Here is a 22,074-nt window from a genome sequence, read left to right as displayed (position 1 = left end):
GTAATTTTCAAAACCCAAAGGCCTCAAAACATAACACATATATTATTAATTCAAAAAGAGAATTTATCCTTAGAAATGACAGAATGGCAATACTTTCAGGAAAAATTATTATGTATCAAAAAGAGAGTGCTAAATCAAATGCCATAGAGCAACGAAGCCAAGACTGGAAATTGCGTGAGTTCTCTCACGCTCTCACTCTCTTGTTTTCATCCTATCATAATAATATCACAACACTTCTCCCGCGAGCATCCAAATATCACGGGTGCTCGCTTAGCATTTTTAACACCATCTTTTTTCTTTTCTTTTCTTGAAAGCACCATGGCATTCTTTGTCGTGTCAGGTGTCAGCCACAGTGCAGCGACGCAAGATGAGCAATATGAGATACGTTCCTTATGCCTATTTTTTAAATTGGCAATTTTCGCTCCATTTGCCAATTGTTTTGTTTGTGTTTTTCTTTCTTTCTCGTTTGGCATTTCTTTTGTAAAATTGACTGGCATTCCTGCTTGGTACTACGCGGATTGTAATTACAACAACCCCCTCCTTCATTGCCCGGAGATTTCATTCATAGACATTTCTTACCGTAATATTATAGCAGACTCATACGATAATAATTTTGGATTGCTATTTTTCTTTACACTGGAATGGAGTAAAACTCATACATACACCAAACATGACTGCTGTAATAAATAAGACTCTGCATGCGATTGCCGTTATCGCTATAGTTGGTAAGTTGTTTTGTTTGCATATGACTGTCTTAATAAATTTTCCTATTTTACTTTAAAGTTAAAACTGGTAACCCTGACTATAAACAATGTAACATACAGGAGATGTGTACGTTCACCACAAACTGCCTCACTCTGGAAAAATTTGCATTTAAAAATGGATGTGAATTGTTGTTTTGCTGAAGTCGAGAGGAAGCTTGTAGCATAAGTATCTCCTAGTACGATCCATCCACTGTTTCACGACTCGATCGCTTACACATAATTAATCATATCTGTTCCCTTTTTTAAAAATCGATTTCTCTCTCTCTCTCTCTCTCTCTCTCTCTCTCTCTCTCTCTCTCTCTCTCTCTCTCTCACACACACACACACACACACACACACACACACACTCCGCGTTATGTCCTAAAAAAAATGTTATCTCACTCCATTTGTTTTTAACACAACTCTTCTTCTTCTTCTTCTTCTTCTTCTTCTTCTTCTTCTTCTTCTTCTTATTATTATTATTATTATTATTATTATTATTATTATTATTATTATTATTATTATTATTATTATTATTCGTTGCCCGCAGCCGTCATCGTCTTCTACGTCGAATATTATACATGTTGTTCTGGTGGAAATGCTACTGCTGCAGAAGCTGCTGTTGCTACTGCCTCTGCTGCTTATGATGATGATGTGACGCTTGAGTCCTGATGCTAACGCATATTTTGTCCCGTTACTTATTATTATTTGAAGAAGCGCATAATAATAATATAATGTTGAGAAAGAGAAGAAAAAAAACCCGAATCAATATAAAGTCTCTGTAACATGTATTGAAATTTCTATTGGAATTAATTGTTCGGCTGTGTTTTATTATGTTAGGGTTCTTTCTAGCGGTACGCATCTTGTGTTGTGCATGTTTTGCATGTGAGTGTGAATGTTGACTGCGTAAACGTTTTAGCACTTTTGTTACGTAGGTTAGAAACATCGAAAGACGTTGTTTGTGTACCTAGCCGAAGTTAGTTACTGAAATAACTCTGTCCTGGATGGTCGTAATATGTATTTGTTGTAAATTTCCCATATGATTAATAATAATTAAATTGAATTAACGTAGTCTAATCCTGAGTCGTTACAGTTGGAGGCCTGTCCAAAGATTGTATAACTAAAATATTCGTAACCATTAACGAGGTGAGTTGTATTTATTAAAGTTGTGATTAAAATTTGAGATCGGGATGTCGGAGTCGTTGGCGAGATATGGTAGTGGTAGGGAGGCGGACATGGTGGAGTTGTCGGCGGAGGAGAGGAAAGCCTACATAAGAGAAAGATTGACCGAAGAAAGACAAAACGAAATGGAAAAGTTGAAGCTAGAGCAAGAAGCAAAGATGAAAATGGAGACAGAGAGATTGAAGCTTGAACTTGAACACGCAAAGATAGAAGCAGAGAAAAAGAAAGATAGAATGCAGCATGAAATGAATTGGAAATGGCTTGAGTATCCCTCTTCTTCGTCTGTCAACATGATAGCACAACCGATATCTAAACTACCACAAATTCCACCATTCCCAGATGGCAAAGATGATCTAGATAGTTGGTTACTTCGTTTTGAGAGGTTCGAGGAAACTAGTCAATGGCATATGTCGTCCTGGCCCATATAATATTATCAGCGCTATTGTCAGGTCGTGCGTTGGACTGTTACAGTCGATTATCAACGGCAGACTCACACGATTACGGTACCGTCAAGGAAGCGCTACAGATGAGATATAATTTGACAGAAGACGGCTACCGAGAGAAGTTTCGCCAAGGCATACCGGAGGACGGAGAAAATCTAGGCGGGCTGAGACAGGCCAGCCGAAGAGAAAAACCGCAAGGTGTGTTTAGGGCTCAACGTATAGTGTGTTCACACTTGTGGAGTGTGTAACTAAAATTCCAACAAAGTTGCCATATTGGTTTTTATTAGACAAAGCAAATTAAGTTTGGTTACTGATTCTTTGTCAAAATATATATCTAGGTTGAAATTCAGTTTAAGAGACACATCTTTTAATATTTAGTGTCTAAAAATTCAAAGATATTTTAGATAACAATGTATATTCAACAAACCCAGCAAATCGCACACAAAGACTTGATTCTTAATTGGCAAATATTTTTTGCTAATAAAACATCTCCTCTCTGACTATATACCGGTTTGGTACCGGCTTTGAATCTGTGATTAGCCCTATTTCACATTTCAGTCAGATTTACTGAAGCTCTAACTTTTAATTCCTTTTCAAATATTTATACATTTAAACTGTGTTGTTGGAGTTTTAAATTCTTTATTCATATTGTTCCATACAGTTATTGTTTTGTAAAATGGGTAGAAAGTGCTCTGTCTTCAATTGTAGAACTGGCTACAGAGATCAACCTGCTGATCTGAAAATAACTGTGTACAAATTTCCGAAGGAAATTCAGAAACGTAAACAGTGGATTTCATGCTTACCAAATAAGCTTAACTTTGAAGATGTTACGGAACATATGGGAGTTTGTGCTCTACATTGGCCTGATAATCCAAAAATGGTTCGTGTAGGACGATATTTTGTTCCAGTTGACCCACCTTCTGTTTTTCATAATGTACCCCAATCATGTGTACCAAGCTCGTCACAAACTCAACATCGGATTACTACAAAAGCCACTGCTGCCTCTCGAGCTGTTGATTTGGATGAGATGTCAGATTTCATGGAGTCTGATTTATTTCAATATGATTCTTTTCATGACAAATTTTGTTGTGAAGTTGGAAATTGTGGTGCCATTTTCACTCTTCCGTCAGGATCAGATGATTCATATATTTTATTGAGTAGTGAGAGGAAAGGTCAAATTCACAAGTTTGCAGTATATTTTAAATACAACACTGGAACTAAAAATCCCAGGGTGACGTATGAGATGTATCATTTGGGGAAACGTATTCGTCACCCATTCATCAGTGAGATTAAATGTTGGAGTCAGCTTGAAGAGTTTCTTCGATTTGTCAGAGCAGAAACACCATTTGAAGTTACTGATAAGAAAGTCAACTTTTGTATCAGAAATCTTCAGCTGATGAATTCGTCGAAAAACTCAAGGCTTTACTCTGCAGAGGACCTGTTTTTAGCGTTTTCATGGTATGAAAAATCCCGTGCTTTGTATCTTGAACTTCGTAATCATTTACAATTACCATCTATTTCTACCATGAAAAGAATTACAAGTGTGGCAAATAACACCTCTGATGAAAATCTCTTTACGAATGTTTTTATCATCTTGAAGAAAGATCCAGAAATTGTATTTTGATTATTGATGAAGTTTATGTCAAGGCATCAGTTTCATACAGAGGAGGAACCATTTATGGATATTGGCTACTACGTTTTTATGTTTTATGGTAAAGTGCTTTTTTGGATCAAGAACATTTCTTGTCAAACTGTTACCCTGTCATGCCTTAACATCTGATTTTCAGTACAGTAACACTATAAATGTCATTTCTACAATTGAAAGATGTGGAGGAAAAGTAATTGCAATAATAAATGATAACAACAGATTGAATCAAGCTTTTTTCAAAAAATTCCTAAAATTAATGAATCATCTCCTTGGATTACCATGTCCCCAGTTGATCCTACAAGATCCTTATTTTTACTGTATGATACTGTTCACCTGTTGAAAAATATCCGAAACAACTGGATCACTGAGAAAACAAAATGTCTGAATTTCTACCCTTGTCATTCATCTGAACCAGTAACTGCCCAGTGGTCTGATTTGGAAGAACTTCATAATTACGAGACAGGATTTCTTGTAAAACTTTCAACTCTTTCCAAAACAGCATTAAACCCCACAAGTATTGAAAAACAGAAAGTTTCCCTTGTATTTGAAGTATTTTCAGAGAAGACAAGCTCTGCATTGAAATCGTCATCAAAGTCTGTCAGTTCTTGGATCAACACTGCCTTATTTATAGATGAAGTTTTGAAGCTTTCGAAGGTTTTTAACACGAAGTCTCCCTTTCAAAGCACTCGTTTTCGTGACCCAGATCGATTATGTATTGAACTTTCAGAAGCTGGTAGTCATCAATTGAATATCCTGGATCAATGGGCACTGCTTGCTGACCGGATGACTGCATCAAGTCCTGTTCTAAGGGAAAATCCTTCACAAGAGACACAGCAAATGCTTTAGCTTGAACCTGCAGATGCCTTATTGACTTATCAAAGTACCTCTTGACACAAAACAACTCTGTCCATCATCAATATGTTGCCATTGGTTTCTTCCAACAAGATGTCATAGAGAAGCATTTTGCTCATTTTAGGATGTCAGCTGGTTGTAATTTTTATATAACAGCTCAAGATCTTTTGAACTGTCATCATATAGACAGGGCCAAACTTTTTATTGAATTTGAGAAGGATATTGATTTTAACTCCTCTGGACATTCCTGTGATCTCTGTGGGAAAGAACTGACAGACTCGGAACTTCTCATCATTGACGACCTTCCTCTCACTACTAACACACTATCATCTGATGAGAAAATGATTCTTTATTATATCGGAGGCTATGTGACCCTAAAGGATGAAAAGTTGCGAGGAGCAGATGGAGACGTGTTCCCTGAAGATGTCAAAGTCTACACTGAGGAAATGGACAGAGGTGGTCTAAATTACCCTTCGACCGCAACTTTTCATCTTATTCTATACTGCTACACTTTTTTTTAAATGTCTGGAGAAATGCATTGTCGTTCAAGACTCGTAATAATTTTTCAAGATTTTCCAGCACTGTTTCATTTGGATGTTGTTCTCAGCAAAATTTCTACACGCAGAATTGTAAATATTTTATTGAAACGTTTCTGCACTCAAGCTGACAGTGACAATAAAATCCAACAACAGAGAAGGAAAATAGCCAAACTGTCATCTTTGTAGTTATAATGAATTATTTATACTCATTTTCCCACCCTCACAAGTCATATTTCATGCATCATTATACTGTTGAATCTTTTAATGGGCCATTGGCGGTCCCAAGCCCGCAGCTGAATGCATACCTTTTTATATGCGTTCAGTAACTCAGAGGGAAAGATTCTGTGTTTATTCTAATGGATATATATTAAATTGTGCAATTATCAAGGTAAGGCATGTTTTATATTTTAATACTTATTTTTCTTCTTTCATTCATTTTTTTTCTCTTTTTCTTTTATAAATTTTTGTGTTTGTTTTACTAATGTGATTTATCAAAAACAGAGCTTAAACTACAAAAATATATTTACTATTTGAAAAATTAAAAAAAAAACATTTATTTTTCTCTTATTATTATATAAAAAATCGGTCTCAAAAATATTGTGAAAAGAAAACAAATTCCGACCAAGATAGCGCGAGTGCACTAACACTAACACAGCGACTCGCTCGTACCTTACGCTGAGCCCTAAACGAAATCGCTACACGGTGTGCTGAGCTGGCCTGGGTCGGGTCGCTTAGGAGAAAATGCATCTATGTTTATCACGCGACTGAAAACGTATCTGGATGGTCGTAATATGTATTTGTTGTAGATTTTCCATATGATTAATAATAATTAAATTGAATCAAAATAGTCTAAACCTACAAGTCATTAGTCTCACTTCATAAAATATATTTTGATTTTCTATATAAGCAATGCGATTTATTGTTTTTTCTTAATGATTACATTTCTGAAAATTTTGACGAGACTGTGGTTTACCACATCAAAACCTAAAGGATTTGATTATTGTTGCATTCACATCTGATAACCAAACCCAATTGGATTCAATAGTCTGATGTCACGTTGCCCAGCAACGGCGGCCATCGTGGTTCTAAACAAAGGAAATCAGTACTTTTTATTCTTCATGCTGGCTAGAACTTTTCATGTCTTGTGATCAGAATGTGTAAAAGTCAAAACATCAGATTTATAATGGGTTTTTTTCCTCTGGATATGCTTTTATGCTCGTCGGAGAAATATTTCATAAGAGCGTCCGCCATTGTTCCGATAGTTTAGAGCCAGTTACTAAGTTACCATGCGTCAATCCGAGGGAAGTGACGTTTCGACTGTTGAAGCGTATTATGGGCTTGATTTAACATTGTTGTTGCGACGGTTTGAGAGCATCCATTAAAACGAGGACATAACAATTTGGGTTATCAGCCACGTATGTACACATTGATAGTGCGAACTGCTGTTAATTTGAATGTTGAATAGGTGAAATAAAGTGAATATTTTTTTTTAAGAAACAAAGAAACATACATAAAAGAGCCAAAATGCCAAACCCAAATTTTTCATGGCAAATGGCATTTTTTTTTAATGAAAGGAAGAAATATGTTTTTTAAAACAAAGACAAAATCCCACCCAACAACCCACCGCTAAATACCGAGTTTTTAAAAACCTGAAATACAAAATTGAATATTTTCATAACCCGAAAAATTCGAATTTTTCAAAAGTTTATTTTTGTCCTCTTGATTCATGAGATACACCAATCGCTTGTTTTGTAGGTTTTTTTTTCTCCACGAAAAAATATTAATCAGGTTGTTTTATCAACGTCTTTCTAATTTTGGTTACAAAATCTACAATGGCAACTGGTAAGTTATATTGTGTTAGAACTTAAATGTAAGCTCGGTGATTTGATCATTATGATCTAACCTATTTTTGTGGCTATATAAAGGTTATTGTTGCTCTTCTTTTTTTACATGTTCTTTTTTTTGTTTTATTTATTTGTTTTGTTTTTGTTTTTGTTGTTATTTTTTTTTTGGGGGGGGGGGGGGGGTCTATTGTTTTAAAAATATCAATAATAAAAATCTGGTCTATTTAACAAGTTAACTGCACTACTCTGAAAAAACTCGTAATTAAAATTTGACTAGAAAACTCGTCCTGGACATCTCGAAGTCCCAGGTTTGAGAGCTTTGCCAAGATGAGGGTCACTTAAATCGATCGATGTTTGAAGGACGAGTTTTATGACCAAATTTTTGAATACGAGTTATGCCAGAGTAAGGCGATTAATTTGTTGATTGAAATTGTGACTCCCTGCTTTATTCTGGTGTTGTGTGCCATAAACACGAAGCCGAAATAATACTACGATAAACACAACAACCTACTTTCATTTTCACTTTCTGATGAGAGCGAATACTCAAAGCAATATTGTAGAAGTTGATCAAAATTATACTTGAAATATATAAATATATATATATATATATATATATATATATATATATATATATATATATATATATATATATATATATATATATATATATATATATATATAATACGGATTTGTTAGAACGACCAAGGCCCTCTGTATAATACAGCTACAGGCCGGGAAGCGTGAGAGAGGGACGAGAACTAACAGGCCGACTTCGCCGCTGTCTACTTTATCGTTTACCTGGACCCCGGCGGGCAGCTCTTCGGGCACAAAACAATTTAAAAACGTGTTAAATGTGAGAGGATCTATTTCTACATAATACTATTAACGCTTATAGTTCATTTCAATATCAATAACAACTTAGCTTAAGTTACACAAGTTACCCATATAGAGTACTTTGTAGTAATAATTAATAGTATAAAAGTTAAAATTGAGAATTCTCATACTCATAATTTCCTTTTTTTACTTTTATGTGTGTTATTCCATGTTTGTGTATTAAGCGACTTAGGCTTTAGGGCGCTTCAACTGTTCACTGCTAAGGCCATATAAGTGCTTAGTGGTATGTACGATGTTAGTCAAGTTAAAATAATACCAAGACTTTAGACACTGCCAGGGATGTTTCAGAAAGGTAAGATTTACTACGAGGGAAATAAATATCATCTTTCAAAATAGGTGACGAAATATATTTACAGGAAAAAATATATATTGATGATGGTTACCCCATAACATGCATTATGGCCCAGGGATATTCTAATACCCTTTTTGTACGTAAGTACTCAGTCGTATAGCACGTGGCCCTATAGTTAGGCACTACAGTTTAAAACACGGGGGGGGGGATAAGTCTGTTAGAACGAAACAAGACTGAACAACAGAACAGCTGTGTATGTATACTTGTTAAGAGAAAACTGAAGAGAGTAAGATGGAAGTAAGATGATAGATAAAAGAAAAGAAACCGAAAACAGTTTGTAGTTGTAGTTACAAATTGAATAGAGACAAGAAAATACATTTTCACAATGACTGAGACTGAGACTGTTGTGGATTGTTGTAGAACACTTGCAACAGTTCAGACATATAATTATAACCCCCCCCCCCCCCACCCAAAGAAGAAACAGTATGACAATGGATTCCCATCTACCATGGCCTCGCCAACCATCCGCTTGCGCACTAGAGTAAGAAATAAAACTCAGCTCTTACAGTTATCTCATTTGGACATTTATTTTTAACATATGAACAATCTGTATATCATTATCATACATAATATAAAACGGAGATTGAAAGAGACATACTCTTAAAATATATTTATACTTTGTGATATCAAAAGCATAATCACAGTTATAGTTGAAGTAATAATTATATCACTCAATCAAGCAATTATATTTATTACACACACATCATAATATCATTACTGTTAGTTATCAAACCATACAAACCAGTAATTTAAACAAGCATATATGTGTGTGTGTGTATGTGTGTGTGTGTGTGTGTGTGTGTGTGTCTTTTCTTATTAAGGGTTTTACAACACATTTAGGTCATATCAGCGCCAGTAAAAAGAAAGGAAGAAAATGGGATAGTAAAAAGTTCTAGAATTACAATTAAAGCACCCAAGAACAAGGCAGACAAAGGGGAATTGGTTCAAATCGGGAGCAGATGTAGATTCTAAGAGCACACTATCAGTGTATTAAGTTTGATATCACTCAATGTCTCATCCAGACATAAGCACAGGTCTCCGTCAAGAGGAAAACACTCAATTGTTTACAAATCATACATACGTAAATGGAAAAATAATACAGTACATAACAGAGAGATGATTTACAAGGAAACAAAAATATCATCTCCCAAAACTAACTATACATTTGACTGTTTCCCTCCCAGCCAGTGTATCCGGCCAGGGCCAGGACAAAACCAAGTAATCTCATTCCAAGACAAAGACAGCATGTTGGAAAACAGATATAGGGGGATAAAAAACACAGTATGTACCTCCCTGCGAACTATGGGAGGTCAGGAACAAATACGCATAGAACACTGATAAAAATACAAATCACACAAATTTTATGACTTTTTTTTTACATTTACAATCTGATTAGAACAGATTGCTTCATTCACTTTCTTAGAATAATTGTTCAATAAAATGTTAACAAATGTTGATATCCTATATGAAATAATGTATCTCTTTGAGACTTGCAATTCGTACACGCATATGAAAATTCAATGGGAAGGTTACACTCTGTCCAGTAAGCTATACTTAGTTTCATTAGGACACCTTTTTGATTGTGTCACTTTAAAAAATGTAGCTCCATATTACTAACACCAACATTCATGATTAAAAGTGCAATTTGAAACAAATGAACAAGTACAGAAGATGGATATGTAAAGCCACCATGATTAACCCATTGCTGCCCGGGCATAATCTGAAAAAATGTCTCTCACTGACCATGCGAGGGGAGATAACTCTTCCAAATGTCATAATACACTTCATTAAAAAATTAATTGCAAGAATGTGAGGCATGCTAGAAACAAAATAAAAGCTGTTTTGGAAAGAAGAATGAATGGCCTTTAATTTGATGTATTGTTTTTGACTATTGATTCTAATTTTGATTTGAGAAAAAAAAAATGTTAAAGTGAAAAATATGTAATAATATTAAAACACATGAAACCCATTGTCAATGTCATCAAAATGCGCATCCAACTCAACCTCAATGTCTGATTCAGTGTCAGAATGAGTACTATCATCATCACTATCCATTAAAAAACGTTGATCACGCCCGAGAATTGAGTAATTCAAACGCCATTCCAGCAAAAAAAAAAAAGGACGTTACCACAACCGATTTGGTTGACAAACTTCAAAAAATCACAGCAGACAAACGAATTGAGATAAAAACGATCGGGAAATTTCTAGTTGCACTTTCACTCTTTCTCTACTTTCGTTTTCTAAATAAAAAGAAGTGGTTCTACACACGTTTTTAGTTTACGGGTTCAAAGATGCTGGGTACCTGGCGGGCGATATCGGGCGATTTGGACTGTTTGGGATGGTTTTTTTTAGCGGGCGATTTGGGCGGCAATGGGTTAAGGTTTTCAAAATACACTAAAAGTATATCATCAATAGAAAAGTCAAGACATTTGTTTTTATCTCCTACAACCTCACAACAAAAAGAATAATCAGTTTTTGTAATAACTTTCTTGGCAACATAGCCAGCAACAAATATAATAACATCTAAAGACTCGGACTGAATTTCAACATTTTCAAAAGGAAAATTTTGAGTGAAAAGCATGTCACTTTCATCAAAATTATCTGTAGAGAACACTTATAAAAACATTTAACATTTAAGGGAATGCTGCCTTTAGAGGAAAAATGAATAGTTAAAAGCTGCTTTCTAGTTAATTTTCTTTCATTCTGAAGAATCTCTTCCACAGAAATCAAAGTATTTCCACCTGACAACTGCCTATATTGTCCAAAACGAGCCTCTAGATCATCAGTCTGAAATTTTCCAGTCAAAACAGATTTAAAATTGAGTTTAGTTAAAACATATCTTATCAGTTCAACTAGACATTCTAATGTATGGGACAAAGCATAAAATGTATCTGAAGACAAAAAACTACACTTAGTTTCTTTATGCATCTGGTCCCAGTTCTTGAGCCATGAAGACATTTTTAGTAACCAAATCAGTCCTTCATCCTCACAAGAGAAGAAAGGAGAGGCATCTGGCTTAATCTTATTCCTCCCATAATACTGGTGATGCACATTAACCATATCCCACCAACGACAAACTATAGTCAAGAAATTGACAGTACCCTCCCAAGAAGTGAAAGCTGAATGAGGGCCTAATATTTCAAAGCAGCAATATTCGTTTCATTAAATATCTTACGGGCTAAACTGACTTTCTGACGTTCTAAAGAATGTGGGAATAGTGATTTCCAGGTTAAGGTAGGGGCCTCTTTTAAAAGTTGGGAGTTTTCAACTCTGTATAAATGCTTTAAATCAGAAAAGGAAGCATGAGAAATACCTGTGCTATCTATGACTTCACTATCTAAATTGGGGAAAGTAAAAGTTTGACTATCGTTTTTAACATTCAAACAATTATTTTGAATAGATTTGAGAAGATGAACAGAGTCAAACAATAAAAAAATCTTTAGAGAATTGTCAATAGGATTAGGTATTAAAAAATTAGTTTCTGAGTCTTTAGTCAGTAAAGAAAACATCTATATAGAATGCCTTGGAACTACTCATGAAATGACTGGCTAAAAACATTAACAAAGACTTGAGTGGCGTCAAGTTAATTTGATTCTTATCATTTTTAATTTCACCTTTTTTCCAGGATTTGGCGCATCTCTCGCATGTACAAAAGAAAGAATAAACGCATGCTCATCACCATTGCGAGGAATGAAATCGGAATCAGGTGTAATCACGCCGGAACAGTGCAGGTAAAATAGAACAACGATCATGTTACAAAGTAAAAATTATGTACTGTGCTTTGGCGAAAAAATAATAATGGTACAATGCTGCTGCGTCTACTGCTGATTATGATGATGGCGATGATGATGATGATGATAATGATGATGATGATGATGATGGTGATAATGATGATGATGATGATGATGATGGTGTTGGTGGTGGTGGTGGTGATAGTGATAATGATGAAGATGATGATGATGATGATGATGATGATTATGGCGGTGGTGGTGGTGGTGGTGGTAGTGATGATGATGATGATGATGATGATGATGATGATGATGATGATGCTGATGATGATGAGATGCCACACAATTCTATCTAGTAAGATATTTGTAAGTAATTACGAGTATAGAACAGTAAAGTTGGTGCAATAAAATAAACAACATCACGTGACCGGATATTTGACATCAAACGTGACCCAGATTTTTTTATAAATGACCCGAACTATGCTGCAATTGACCTTTAGTAATGTCATGCGCATCCAACCAACTTTTTGTTTACATGTTGCTAAGGCAGCAAACTGAAGTTGGCGCGAATAAATTCAAGCTGTTTACTCCGAGTCTGAGATAGCTAGGGAGGCCACGATCATATTTTTTTTATCGCCAAAATACCCCTTCTTTTATTTTATAGGAAAACCATAATCATGGTTCCCCCTCCTCCCGTAAACAAAACCATATCTATGTCCAGGGAAACGAAGATGGTTGCTTGTCTTTGGTTAAGGCGGACCATACTTTTTTTTTTTACAGCGTATCAAATGATCAAAGTCAAAGCATACGGTCAATGTAATGAAGAGAGTAAATTCGAATCTATCTCCTATCTCTTCGCTTAGATGACCCTTTTGACAGAAGACAACTACTACTTCTACACTATAACTATAACTGCACTACCACTACTGTATTATAACCACTGATACCACAAAACTATAGACTTTTATACTATCTAGAACTAATGGACCGTATGGCTTAGCGGTACGGTTTTCGTCTTGTCACAAAAGTCGAGCAATGCCAATGCTAAGTGTGATCAGTAATAGGATGGGTGACTAATCGTGAAAAATTATACACACATTACCCCACTCGATTGAATGAGTATCTGGCTACAGAAATGGCGGTTAGTGTAGTGACGGTTTAAGTACACAAGGGTCGCCTAACAGGCAGTATGACAAAGAAATATGGTTCCACACGGCTTGTTGAAGTGGGGGATAAATATGAAACATTTTGAAGCGCATTGCTCACGGCTATCTGTAGAAATGCGCTGTATAAATATTCATATTTATGTACTTGGTCCAACGGATACTATTACTATTTCTACTACAAGACCTCTACTACTACTACTATTACTAATAATAATAAGAATAATAATAATAATAATAACAATATAATAATAATAATAACAATATAATAATAATAATAACAATAACAATTATTATTGTTGTTGTCAGTATCACCGTTTATTAATGATTTAAAAAAGTGTTAAAGATACTTGCAAAATGTTGGTGTTGTGTGTGTTGTAGTAATCCAGCGACGCAACTCTGTACTGCCTACAACTACAAGAGACGCACAAGACCGTGGCACTAAACATCCCTGACATGCATTTAGTCAAACAACATGAAAGCAACATTCACGGTAGCGTTAACTACGTCAAAGTCAAAGACAAAACAATAGTGACATACAACCAGGACATGACAGTAAGTGAGGTGGAAATTCTCAGAATTGAAAGCAGACATGATATTACTGTCAACAAACCTCCACCAACGCCATTCAAGTGGCGAGTTACATCCACCATTAGTGAGAAACCAATGATTGTGATAGGTGACTTTAACTGCCACAGCACCAAATGGGGATACAATGAGAACAACAAAGATGGAGATACTGTTGAGGAATGGGCTGACCAATATAATCTGACACTCTTCTATGACGCATGAAGCATCCCTTCCAAGCGCTTGCTGGAGAACAGGCTACAACCCAGACCTTGCATTTGTGTCTTCCAGATATGTCAAAAACTGTCGGCAACCCCATTCCAAAATCAGTATACAGACCTATCGCCATTGAGGTAGGATCAGTCATCTCTACGAGAACAAACAAATTATATGAACTGTGTTCGTGGACCTGGCAGCTGCCTATGACACAGTAAATCATAGGAAACTGCTCCTAAAGGTTGCAAGGGTAACTCGTAACACAAAAATAGTTGCAATAATAAAATTCCTTATGTCAAACCGTCACTTTTTTGTGGAAATGGATGGGAAGAAAAGCAGATCACAAAAGAACGGACTCCCTCAAGGATCGGTACTTGCACATATCCTTTTCAACGTTTATACCAACGACCAACCTCATTTTGAGAACATCAGGGGGTTTCTATATGATCTGTGTCTTGTGTCCCAGGCCTCTGATTTCAAGACCATTGAGGAGAGACTAACGGATGTCCTGGAGCCACTCTCTGAGGCCACATTTAAAGAACTCACTTGCCAACCCAGGAAAAACTCAAGTGTGTGCTTTCCATTTAAAGAACCGCCAAGCCTAAAGAAAACAGGAAACTGAACATCTGGAATGGGAACATATTGGATAAAAACACATTTCCCATGTACTTCGGTGTTACCATAGACCGCACAATGTCCTTTTCTCAGAACACAAAGAAAACAAAAGCAAAGGTGGCCACAAGAAACAACTTCCTAAGAAAAGAGGCAAAAACTTACACGCCATGGGGAGCAGATCCGAAAACAGTCAGGACAACCATAGTAGCCGTCTGCTATTCATCAGCCGAATAGGTCTCACCAGTCTGAGTAAGATCCTGCCATGTCAAAATAACACCTGCCGGATCATTAGAGTAACTTGAAACCGACTGCAGTTCCAGTCCTCCATCGGCTGGCTGGCATTGCACCTCCATACATTCAAAGAGCCACTGATTCCAAAGCCCAGAAATATGAATAGAAAATGGACCCAAGGCACAGCCCAATGACAAGTAGACTGAAGTCGAGAAAGAGCTTCACGATGGAAGAAAGCATCAACCCTGACCATGCAGCTGTATACAGGCGTTCCACGTTGATAGAGTGGAACAATCATGCAAATGAAGCTGTTGGAGATCTGAGAGAAGAACTGTCCTACGGAACTGAGCTCCCCAGGAATGAATTGGTAACACTGAACAGAGCACAGGCAAAACTTGTGAGAACAACTGGAAGCATGAAAAAGTGGGGGCTGGCTGAGAGTAGCTTGTGTACATGTGGGTGCCCAGAGCAGACATCCTTAGAGAATGCCAGGATGCGCTCAGCTGCACTGACCATGACCCAAGAGTCTGCTCCCCAGATGCTGTGGAGTGGGTTCGGTGTTGGTGCGAAACTGTGACGATGATGACTTGCAAAATGAATAAGTCTTACACCTGCCAATATATAAGTAAGATGACAGGATGCTGATCTTTTTAACATCAAAGTACTTTTGTAACCCGGCAGTGCTAACTTTTATGTGTAACCCAGAATGAAAAGTTATTACAAAAGACGATTGCAAGATAAATTGCTAGTTTATCATTGTGGTAGACGTACATATATGTATTAAAGTTACATATCCAATAACCTGTAGGTTAACAGAGAAGGAAGGGCGCACAAGTTCATTGTAATTTGAAGTTGAGGAGTTGGAACAAAGTTGATTTGCATTGAGTCAGAATTCAATCAAGTCTTAGACTTAGATTGAAAGAAAAAAATCTTTTTTAAAACAAGAAACAAAAAAAACAACCCTACAGCGTTCACCAGAATGAATAAAAACAGGACAGTCTTTAAACTGTATCAATGGAAATCACATCTTGCATATACAAGACCTCTAGTGCTATTGTGAGGATTGGTTCTCAGTCTCACCCGTCCTGCTGTATCTGAGTGCCATAACACAACTTGTGAAATCCAAATAAATTAAAAACAGATTATGAATTTATATCATATTTATTGTCATTTCATTCATATTCATGTTATTCACACTGAAATCATTTAAAAAAATATAGATATGATGTTTCTCCATTAAAGGTATGCTTGTATTCTCATCCTGTGAAAGAGAAAGAAAAAAAAAAAAAGAAAAAAATTGATAATTATTACTGAAACTGTGTAGTTCCATTTTAAAAATCTGTGATGTAAGAGCCTCAGCAAAAGCTTTGGTTAAAAAAGGTTCTGATTCAAGAAATGCACTTCTTAGGCAGAACATGCGATTAACCTGTGTAGACTTTAGTATTATGGTCTTGCATATAATTATCAAGTGCAGAAAGTTTGCCATTAAAATGATTATTTAATAGAATTTAATATAATTTGATTCGAGAAATGGAACACAAAGGAAGAATTTGCGATTAACCTGTCCAGTCATAAGCGTCATGTTCTTGTTTATAAAGTGCAGAAACTTTGCAAATAAATAGAATAAATAGAAAAGAATTTTATTCGAGAAATGGAATACAACGGCAGAATTTGCGACTAACCCGTTAAGACAAAAGCGCCATGGTCTTATTTACAAAATACAGAAACTTTGTGAATATTTCGAGAAATGTAGCACAAAAGCATCACTGTCTTGCATATGAAGTGCAGAAAGTTTGTGATTAAGCCACTGCATTATTTAATATGATGTTGCTGATAAATGAAACAATGCAATACAATTTTTAAAAATATGTTCTGCAACATCACATGGTCCCATCTATCAAATTCTACTACCATTACAAATCAGCTACATAGATGGTTTCATCAGTACTCTTATCTTGCTGATAAATTAAATTATAAATATAGAAAAGGATATAATAAACTTTAAAAAATAATTATAAAGTTAAATGGTAGACAAGATAAAGAGGTCATTGCCTATTTCTTTTTAAATTTCTTATTCATAACCAAGGAAGCAGGTTTCTTTTGCTATATTCTTCTTGACTTCCCTATGTAAATGTTTCTTTCAAGTGTATAACAAGCTCACAGGGCATTTTTATAAAAAAACAGGAGCCAATACCATTAAAATGGAGAGATCACTGCCAAAATTACATAGGGATAGATATGCATTGGTTTTAACGTGTATTAGACACTGTCATTAGAAAAAAAGTTTTTAAAAATCTTTACAAACTACAGTAAGCTGCTTTTAAAATTAAGAAACGCTCGAAAGCAAAATATGGTCCTGTTCTCTTAATCACCGCTCTCTAGTCTCTAGATTAGGTCAATAAAGCTGAGAGGTTTTATGAAGAATATAGAATATAGAAGAAAAACATTAATTCCAATAAAAAAACAAAACAAAGAAGGGTCCATAATGATATATGAGGAATTCTATAAGATACAGTAACATGAAAGCCATTTTGATAATCTTGAAGGATAAGACTCAATGATGTTGATGATGATGATAATAATAATAATTATGATACTTCTTCCTGAATATAAATTGATTAATTCCCATGGTATAGGCAGGCCAATGCTTCCAGAACAATTAAAGGAATGCAGAGACTCATTCTTGTTGTAATGTTATTTAGATCTGAAAAAAAAAAGATAAGCATGGCATTCTAAACCATTTTCCCATGGTCCCATAAAAAGCAATATCATCTCACACAAAATCATAAAGTAAAATTCATATGGACCAAACAATGAATAAAAGTTATAATTACCTTATTTTATCAATTATTATCATTGGATTTATTTAACTTTATATGTATTAATTAAATGACAATTCGAAATTAAGATACCAATGTTTGAATGAATAACTGGATCTAACTCTACAAGTAAAATGTAAATGTGCAACTTATTCAGATTTCAGCAAGCACTTGTTACAGTCTGTCGCTTCATGTTACAGGAAAAACTCCAGTTCCATGAGCCTTATGACTCTAAAGGACCAATTATTTCAAAGTAAAATGAAATACCATTTATTTTTTAAGAAAGTTATCAAGCACTATTTAAGGTCTGTTGCTTCATGTTACAGAAACAGGAAAAACTCCAGTTCCATGAGCCTTATTACTCTAAAGAACCACTTATTTCAATGTAAGAAGAAATATCATTCAATGTTGAATATATAGACATGACCTATTTCTTAATGGTTTGCTTATATTCAATAAAAACATTAGAAAACATAATGGACCTGGAACTCAGATACCACAAGGTTGTTAAAACCGTTGGGTCAGGTCTAACTTTATCAGAGGTTTATGATCATGAAGGCAAGATTACATAACCAATGTCGATTAGCTTTTTAAAAAATGGGCTTTTATTTACCTTCCGGTGAACTCATTTGATCAATATTTCCTGTATTTAACTTTCTGATCACATAAGAAAAGTCTAATAAACATTGAATATATTTTAATGCCTCTAGATTTCACTTTAAAGTCAAATAAAATATCTGATCACAAATAAATTTTTTGATAATTCGATCAACAGAGAGAGCTTTTCAAAATTGTTCGCTTATTATTCCTGAGGCAAAATTTAGATAAGACATCATTTCACATATCATGGTGATTCCTATGAATTACAAAATCCTAAAAAGCTTCTTCTTCATAAAAAAACGTAGAAATAAAATTAGGTAATCTAAAGTAATCAGAGAGGTTTAGTTTTCATTTCAATCCAAGGTAAATCCGTAAAGAGTTGTAGGACCAGGCCCCTCTTGATCATTACCCACAAAATTGATTGAACTAACAGGGATGTGCTATAAAACTGTAACAAAACCCCCAACGACCCCCCCCCCCCCCCCCCCCCCCCCCAACACTCATACAAACACTTAAGCACAGTTTTTTCATTTTCACTTCTCTTGAGCCAAGGGAAACTCGTTGCTCATTTTAGCTGCACAGATTCGAATTCAATCGCTTTCCTCCCACCCCCCCCCCCCCCCCCTTTTTTTTTTTCTTTTTTTTTTTTGAGCGAGTCTATTCTTTTCTCCTTTTTTGTTTGGCCTTGTTCCGTTTCTGAGCATGAATTTCTTAAAATTGTTTGTTTTCTTTTTAATACAAAAATATTGGGGTTTTTTCCCTCTATCTGTCTGGGAATAACCAATTTTCGTTATTGGCAGACCCTGTCTGGGAATAATCATAGCGATGACGAAAATATCAGACCGCACTCCCTGCATTTTACAATAAAATATGTTTTCTTTCACACAGCTACCGACCAAATAAGGCGAATAGGCTTGGAAGATCCAAAACGTCATACATGTAGTTTGACACCTGCCAAATATCAAAGATGCGATAAGGGGTTGAGTGGGACATTTTCTTTTCCCAGACATTCTCATTTTTTCACCACCCCTTCCTCCCTCTCTGCCATTCCTTCTCCCATCGACTCTCAGCAAAAACAATAACAAAAAGTCTTATGTGGCAAAAACGGCTACCAACTTAAATCCCTCAAACAACACAAGATATTGAAAATCGGTGGCAGAGACCCTTTGCCTTTGTCTTGTTCCTTTTCCAGTTCCAGTCATGAACAGATAAACCTAAAGACCTAAAGATTGTTTCGAAATCTATTATCAGGTTAGGAAAGAGCGAGAGTCAATAAAATATGACAAGCGATGAAAGCTTCGGATGAGGATTTAAAAAATACAACTTTTGTTGAGATTCCACCTGCTGAGGAGGGGGGTGTCTGCTTTTTTTATTTTTATTTTTCGGTCAAGTTATGACTGACACACGTTCTAGACTGTAAACGTTACCCATAAAATGTCATAAATTACGAAAAGTGTTTTCTCTCACACAGTATTCGAATCACTCACTGAATGAGCATGAAGCAGACATAAGTGAAGGAAACGTAAACTCTGTAAGTGAGAATCGGCGAGTGAAGCTGTACTGTAATGACTGACACTGACAGTGACAGTCAAATTGCGAAGTGAAATGAAAACAAATAAACAACGCATTCTAAAATTATGCCGGTGAGACATCCAAAGTTAAATACCCGAACGCTATTATGGATTAACATTGAACTAAATCGTTTCCTGCTCTCAAAACCAATCGATACAAATTACAAACTCAAACACTGAAATTGGAATCTTACCTTTGCATGAGTTGGACTGCCATTCTTTGATTCTTTGCTGATGATTAGGAACTTTAGCAGCCGGACAACGTTGCGCACAAAACAGATCTCCCGTTTTTGTCGTTCAAATTGTAGATAATACACATTCAGTTAAAAACAAACACGTACAATTAAAATTGTTATTTAGTTAAATTCTTTGTATATGGCTAAATTATTCCGAAAACCAGATTTCAAAGAGTTCTTGTTTTGTTCACACAAGCGCATTGATTTTGATGAATAATCTTGGCCGTGGTCTAAAAATAGACCGACAGTAATTTTTGATAAATTTTACCATTTGTTTAATAAAAAATCAATATTTAGATATTATTTGACGTGTGATCGAGTATTTATGAATATGTGTTTCTTTTGCCACCTAACAGACATTTTTTAATGGTTATTTTTTTATATAATTTACATTGGAAGGTGAGCTGTCAAAGCCAGGAACATGTGTTTTGCCACGTGCTTCTAAAATGGTCACGTGATGTTGTTTATTTTATTGCACCAACTTTACTGTTCTATAAGTAATTGTTGCATATCGATGGAATGTTCCAATTGCCTCAAGGATTACGTCTGGGTTGTTGTGGGTTTTTTTTTCAATGTTATTTTTGTTTTTGTTTTCGTTATTTAGACGTTCCCACGGTGCAAGTTTTCCCATAATAGCACCCTACACACGACTTATTACAATGTGTTTCAAAACTTGAGAATACATTATCTTATTATATCATATTTACCAGCACATATTTAGACTAGGTATGTTTTCAATCCCCCGGAAGAGTGGTTATACACTTTCAATGAGAAAGGAACCAGTTTTTGGACATCACACTTTTCTTCCCTATTGGACTCCACATAACAAAACACTCGGAAACCACTTATCAATCGGTACGAAATTTTGCATGGTGTTTACAATCGACAGGAGAATGATTTGCGTGTATTATGAGATTGATTTTTTCGAACAATAAAATTAGTTTCGTCATATCCCATCGAAATAGCATGTGGGTTGTGTGGCAACCTTCCGGTATAGCGATTATGACAATGAGGTGGGAGTACTTGCATTGAATCGATAACAGTTAGTGGTTCCTCTAAGTATTATCAATAAGTGGGCGAAATATATTATAAGAAATTAAATACAGGATATATCATTTCGTGCAATAATAAAAAATCTCCGCGGAGTTCTCTTATGAAGTCAAAAAATGTTTTGTTTATTAAGATAATAGATAGTGTGCGCTTGGCTAAGAAACTCCCAACATTGCCATCCGGAAATATAACGGACCGACACACAAAACTCTGTGTAACCATGAACTTTTATAGTCTGGATAATAATACAGTTAAGTGAGAATTACTCATAAACGAGGATGGCAAAAAGCGATAAAAAAGACCTGTAAATTGAGTTCAAATTTTATTTAACGCTTGAATCATACAATTTTAGTTGGTGTGAACTCCATTACTTCCGATGCACGCATTTTTATTGCCATCTGTCGGAGACAGGTGTGTCGCACACGTTGATTGCTATGACGTGTCATTACGTCACCGTGGAACGACCACGGCAACTTGTGACCATTCACTGATATTTGAAAGTATTTATCCACGTACTCATTTGAAAGACCAAAACCATGATTTCAATAGAGATTAGTGTTGTGCAGTAGACGATGGTATTGTGGCCTCATTTGAATGGTGTGTTTTTTAACATATGTTGCCTTACTATAAGTGTTGAGAAATAATCACATTCCATTTGATTTGAGCATGAGCAAAAGATTTTTTTTTAAAGAAAGAAAAGAAAAAGAAAAAAAGGATGTATTCTTAGAAAACAACAAAACAAACAAGTAAAAAAAAAACTTTCGTGGGTTTTTTTTTACCT

The 22,074-nt window shown here is 35.4% G+C and overlaps 1 protein-coding gene and 1 long non-coding RNA gene across 6 annotated transcripts in view; one reads left to right on the top strand and one right to left on the bottom strand.

The window, feature by feature from the left end:
• Positions 1-341: 341 nt before the first annotated feature.
• LOC144978211 (uncharacterized) overlaps positions 342-22,074 on the top strand; it is a 34,134-nt gene continuing 12,401 nt past the window's right edge. Inside the window, exons 1-2 of one of the 5 annotated variants that reach the window (XM_078923991.1) lie at positions 342-725; positions 12,123-12,228. In XM_078923991.1, coding sequence (XP_078780117.1) covers positions 671-725; positions 12,123-12,228 — 161 coding nt within the window. In that variant the 5' untranslated portion in view covers positions 342-670. Of the gene's footprint in view, positions 726-1,753; positions 1,890-6,773; positions 6,823-7,224; positions 7,250-8,013; positions 8,105-12,122; positions 12,229-22,074 lie in introns of those variants that run through there. The other 4 variants (XM_078923996.1, XM_078923994.1, XM_078923993.1 and 1 more) reach the window with 4 other exon arrangements.
• On the bottom strand, positions 13,682-20,867 carry LOC144978210 (uncharacterized). Its single transcript, XR_013646486.1, has 2 exons — positions 20,202-20,867; positions 13,682-17,721 (listed from the first exon to the last, which is right to left on the bottom strand). It is a non-coding gene; the product is annotated as an uncharacterized LOC144978210 (long non-coding RNA).

The sequence above is a fragment of the Berghia stephanieae genome, chromosome 8 (genome assembly GCF_034508935.2).
Source record: "Berghia stephanieae isolate SIO BIC M18660-M18661 chromosome 8, UCSD_Bste_1.3, whole genome shotgun sequence".
Lineage (NCBI taxonomy): Eukaryota > Metazoa > Mollusca > Gastropoda > Nudibranchia > Aeolidiidae > Berghia > Berghia stephanieae.
This window is presented reverse-complemented; position numbering and strand designations above follow the sequence as displayed.